The sequence below is a fragment of the Vigna unguiculata genome, chromosome 1 (genome assembly GCF_004118075.2).
Source record: "Vigna unguiculata cultivar IT97K-499-35 chromosome 1, ASM411807v1, whole genome shotgun sequence".
In the NCBI taxonomy this organism is placed as follows: domain Eukaryota; kingdom Viridiplantae; phylum Streptophyta; class Magnoliopsida; order Fabales; family Fabaceae; genus Vigna; species Vigna unguiculata.
The window spans coordinates 725,939-730,518 of NC_040279.1; the positions used below are offsets into that span (position 1 = coordinate 725,939).

At 34.5% G+C, this 4,580-nt stretch overlaps 1 protein-coding gene across 1 annotated transcript; it reads left to right on the forward strand.

The window, feature by feature from the left end:
* Positions 1–274: 274 nt before the first annotated feature.
* Positions 275–4,024, forward strand: LOC114186948 (UDP-glycosyltransferase 88F5-like). Its single transcript, XM_028075033.1, has 2 exons — positions 275–1,059; positions 3,153–4,024. The coding sequence occupies exons 1-2, from the start codon at positions 303–305 to the stop codon at positions 3,812–3,814; spliced, it is 1,419 nt and encodes a 472-aa protein (XP_027930834.1). The 5' UTR covers positions 275–302; the 3' UTR covers positions 3,815–4,024.
* Positions 4,025–4,580: the final 556 nt, after the last annotated feature.

The following is a 4,580-nucleotide window of genomic DNA, read 5'->3' on the forward strand; positions in this document are numbered from 1 at the left end:
CCTATAAAAACCATGCAAAGAAGGGTCTCTCACACACACTCAACCTTCAAAGATGGAAAAAACAATAGTTGTGTTTCCTAGCAGGCATAGGAAACCGCCGTTTGCATATCATGTGAGATAGATCTAAAAGAATAGTTATTTATGTCAACAAGCAGATGTTATCATTAATTTACGAGGAAAAAAAATATATTCATATTGTCTTGTTCTTTAAATGTTTAAAATTGGAAAAGGAAATTAAAATAAATTAAGATATAAAAACCATGCAATGAAGGGTTTGACACACACACGCTGAAGCTTGAAAAATGGAAGAAACAATAGTAATGTTTCCAGCCGCAGGCATAGGGCACATCGTAGCAATGGTTGAACTTGCCAAGCTCATCCAAACGCACCGTTTCTCCATCACCGTCCTCCTCACCACCGGCTTTCTCGACCACCCCTCCATCGACGACTACATCCGCCGCATCTCCGCCGTCCATCCCTCCATCTCCTTCCTCCGCCTCCCCGCCACCACCCCTGCCACCTTTAAAACCGCCGTCAGCTTCGGCGCCAAAGGCTTCAGCTTCCATAAAAGAAACGCCCCCCACGTAGCCACCGCCCTCACCGAAATCTCCAAAACCGCCACCGTCAAAGCCTTTGTAATCGACCTCTTCTGCGCCTCCACCATGGAATCAGCCTCTGCAATGGGAATCCCAGTCTACTTCTTTTTCACTTCCGGCGCCGCCATTCTCGCTCTATACTCGTACTTTCCGAAACTCCACCAAGAGTGGAGCGTGTCGTTTAAGAATATGGTCGGGGTGGAACTGCGCGTGCCGGGCAACGCACCACTGAAGGCGGTGGAATTGCCGCAACCTATATTGGACAGGGACGACCTTGCGTACTGGGACATGCTGGACTTTTGCACGCTCCTCCCAAAGGCGAGTGGGATTATAGTTAACTCGTTTGAAGAGCTTGAGCCTGCAGCGGTTAAGGCCGTCGCGGAGGGCGCGTGCTTCCCAGACGCGACCTGTGTGCCTCGTGTTCACTACATCGGACCACTCATCGCGGAGCCGCAACAATCAGGTTCGCTTTCTCGTAGTGATTTTAGATTTGATTATAAGTCACATTAGAAAAACAACAATAACATAATGATTAATAATTCATATTTATATATTTAAAAATTATAGTACATCGATCTTGATAAATTTTAAACGAATATCAAATTATTTTTTAAATTTTTTAAGAAATATAAATTTTCTTAATAACTTTGGGAATAAATTATTTAATGAAAATGGTTGATTATTGAAGATAATATTAATGTGTTGCGAAACATAACGTTGTGCTATTTATAAAATCACTAAACACCAACACATATTTCATATATTGGAAAATAATGATAATAAATAATAAAATATGCTGTCATTATAATTTAATGATTAATCTTTAGAATTTATTTCCCCTTTTATTATTAGTAATAATTATAATAATAGTAATTTTTAGATTATGATTGAAATTTTGAAGTCAACTAATATGGATTTGTTTTAAATTTTTGTATTACAAGCACATTAATTATAATATACTACATACTCTATGATCATAACAAAAAAAAACATTTTTTCTGTTTTTGTTTAATTGCACATTGGTTTTTCTGTATACATATTCTATTGAGTAAGATTAAATGTTTATGAATAGTTATAATAATAATCTAATAACGAATGTCATTATAATTCCGACACAAATTTCATTATTATTAGATCTTATAATATACTATACTAAAAGAAATAGAATTTAAATCTAAATTACTTTTAAATAATTTATTTCTAAAATTAAAATTAATCTCTTTATAGACAGTTCCACCTGCTCCTGGGCCTCCCTAAAATCATAAACTTCACCAAAAGTGACACCAATAATGCAGTCATCACCCTCACCCATAACGGTTTATTTAATAGGTCTACAGTTATTTTTTTAAGTCTATCTAATCTTTTAATTTTGATTTGTAACGTAAAATTTGCATAAATTTATATATTATAAATTTATTTTATCACAAATAACGATTTTTGTAAGATAGACTTTTTATTAAATTATTCTGAAATCATATTAAAAGAAAAAGTGAATTTAAATTTAACAACTTTATAAATCTATGAAACTTTTTATAGAGGAAAATAATTCTTCTATCAATAATTCCTAATTCTCTCAACTTTAAATCTATGAAACTCCAACCCACTGATCGTCGTCCTATTGTCGTATTGAAATCTGAGTGTAAACAAAAGTTTGATGCAGCGCGAAAAGAATTTACGATCTGTTATCTGCGTGAAGAAAAAATTAAGGCTTTTTTTTTATTTTGAAGTGGATCTTAACTTAAATTTGTAAAAATAGGTTTGTTAATTTTTTTATTTTTTAAAATAGGATTAAGTTGGTAGAGGAGAAGTCTCCTCCTACTCAGTCAGTTTTTTTTTTTTTTTATTTTAAGAAAAAGTAAAGTTATATTATAAGAGACCGGTTTTTATTGATGTGAGAAGTGAAGTCGTCCTCGTAAATAACGATTTCATTTCTCAGTTTTTTTTTTTATTTTGCTTGTGTGTTGGTATTTCTTTGGTTTCATGTTCAACATTCTATAATATGACATGCTGATGAACAAACAACATTTAGAAAACAATCATGTTTGCATCAGATATTGGATTCGAGAAGTTATTGTATAATCTTTTCTATTATTTAAAAAACAATTACAATAGCACCCACTCCACTAATAATCTACAGAGAACAAAATTTGTAAAAAAAATAGAAAACTACGTTAAAAAAAGTTTTAAAAGAAATTGAGACGTGAAGTCTTATGTACAAGAATAATTTCACTTTTTTACGTCATAGAAACTAATTTTTCACGACACGACTTCACTCTTTGAAAAAAATAAATAAAAACTGACTGGATAGACAACGATTTCATTTTTAATGGTGTCCTCTCATGACAACTTGACTCTATTTTATAAAAAAAAAATTTAAAAAACTCATTTTTTTCAAATTTGAATTAAAATCAACCAAGAAATACAAAAAACAGCCAAAAAATAACTAATCATCGTATCATCACATACATGAACTTTAGTAAGTGACGTGCATCTCTTTGTGATAGAGTGACTGAGTCTGATTCTGCATTGTTTTGGTTCGTTGGAAATGGGAAACAGGAACAGAAAGCAAGGAATGTTTGAGATGGTTAGAGGAACAACCGAGGAGAAGCGTGGTGTATCTGTGTTTCGGAAGCCGAGGATCGTTCTCGGTGGCACAGTTGGAAGAGATAGCGAAAGGGTTAGAGAAGAGTGGGCACAGATTCTTATGGGTCGTCAAAAAGCCATTAGAAGAGGAAGGAGCAAAGCACGATGAGGACGCAACAAAGCGGGGTGATCAATTGGACTTGGCTTCGGTGTTGCCAAATGGGTTCCTGGAGAGGACCAAGGATCGGGGAATGGTGGTGGAGGCGTGGGCACCGCAGGTGGAGGTGCTGAGTCGTGAATCGGTGGGGGGGTTTGTGAGTCACTGCGGGTGGAACTCGGTGCTGGAAGCGGTGGTGGCGGGGGTGCCTATGGTTGCATGGCCGCTGTACGCAGAGCAGCACGCGAACAGGGAGGTGATGGTGGGGGAGATGAAGGTGGCGGTCGGCGTGAATGAGAGGGAAGAAGATGGGTTTGTGAGTGCAGAGGAAGTTGAGAAGAGAGTGAGGGAAGTTATGGAGACAAAGGAGATCAGAGACAGAAGTTTGGAGCTCAAACAAATGGCTATGGCTGCTGTTGCAGAATTTGGATCCTCCACTACAGCACTTACCAACTTGCTTCATTCATGGACTTCATAGTAGAGTTGTAGATTTGGTTGAATTTACTTGACACTTTGCTGTTGGATATTTTAAGATATTGTTTATTTAAATTTTGTTTCTGGTGATTTTGATTTCAAATGGATATCTCTGGATAATTGAGTTTATTGTCAATTATCTGTGTGTAATTATGTGGATTATAGAATTTTGTCTACGTATGACTTATAATATTGGTATGTTTTAATGACCTTAGGACAACTCTTTTGTATACTAGCTTAGCTTACCATTTCACTCTGTGGTCTTGTGTTATTTTCTTCTTTTGCGATGATCATCATTTTGATGGAAACAAATGAAGATGCAGGTTTATTAGAACCATCTAAGGTTATACTTAGAGTTGTGAGATTGCGACAGAAGTATGAGTGGTCAGTGTGTTTGATATAAGATTACCTTTAAAGATTTAATGGTATTGTATAAATAGTATATTTTTATAGTCAAAACTCTCAGAAGACTGTGTTAATATACTGCTTATTCTGTTAATCTGCCTTTGAATATTATTATAAAATGTCTTATTTTATTAGTTTTATACTACTAAAATGGGATGTTACAATATTTAATCCAATAAAATAAATTTAATGTAAAATTTATATAATATACATCTAGTTATTGTCCAAAATATTATTTTTGAAAAAACAATTTCGCAATTAAATAAAAAAAAAGTTTGAAATTTGCTAAAAATTTAGTTTTCATGACTATATCTTATTCTTTTATGAGTTTTATTTCCACTTGTTTCTGCCACTAGTGATTTTAA

What these genes read in the sequence shown, in the direction of transcription:
- LOC114186948 (XM_028075033.1), top strand. Translation starts at nt 303, where the DNA reads ATGGAAGAAACAATAGTAATGTTTCCAGCCGCAGGCATAGGGCACATC. An exon ending in CGCGGAGCCGCAACAATCAG is followed by an intron (nt 1,060 to 3,152) that starts GTTCGCTTTCTC and finishes AATGGGAAACAG; the next exon opens with GAACAGAAAGCAAGGAATGT.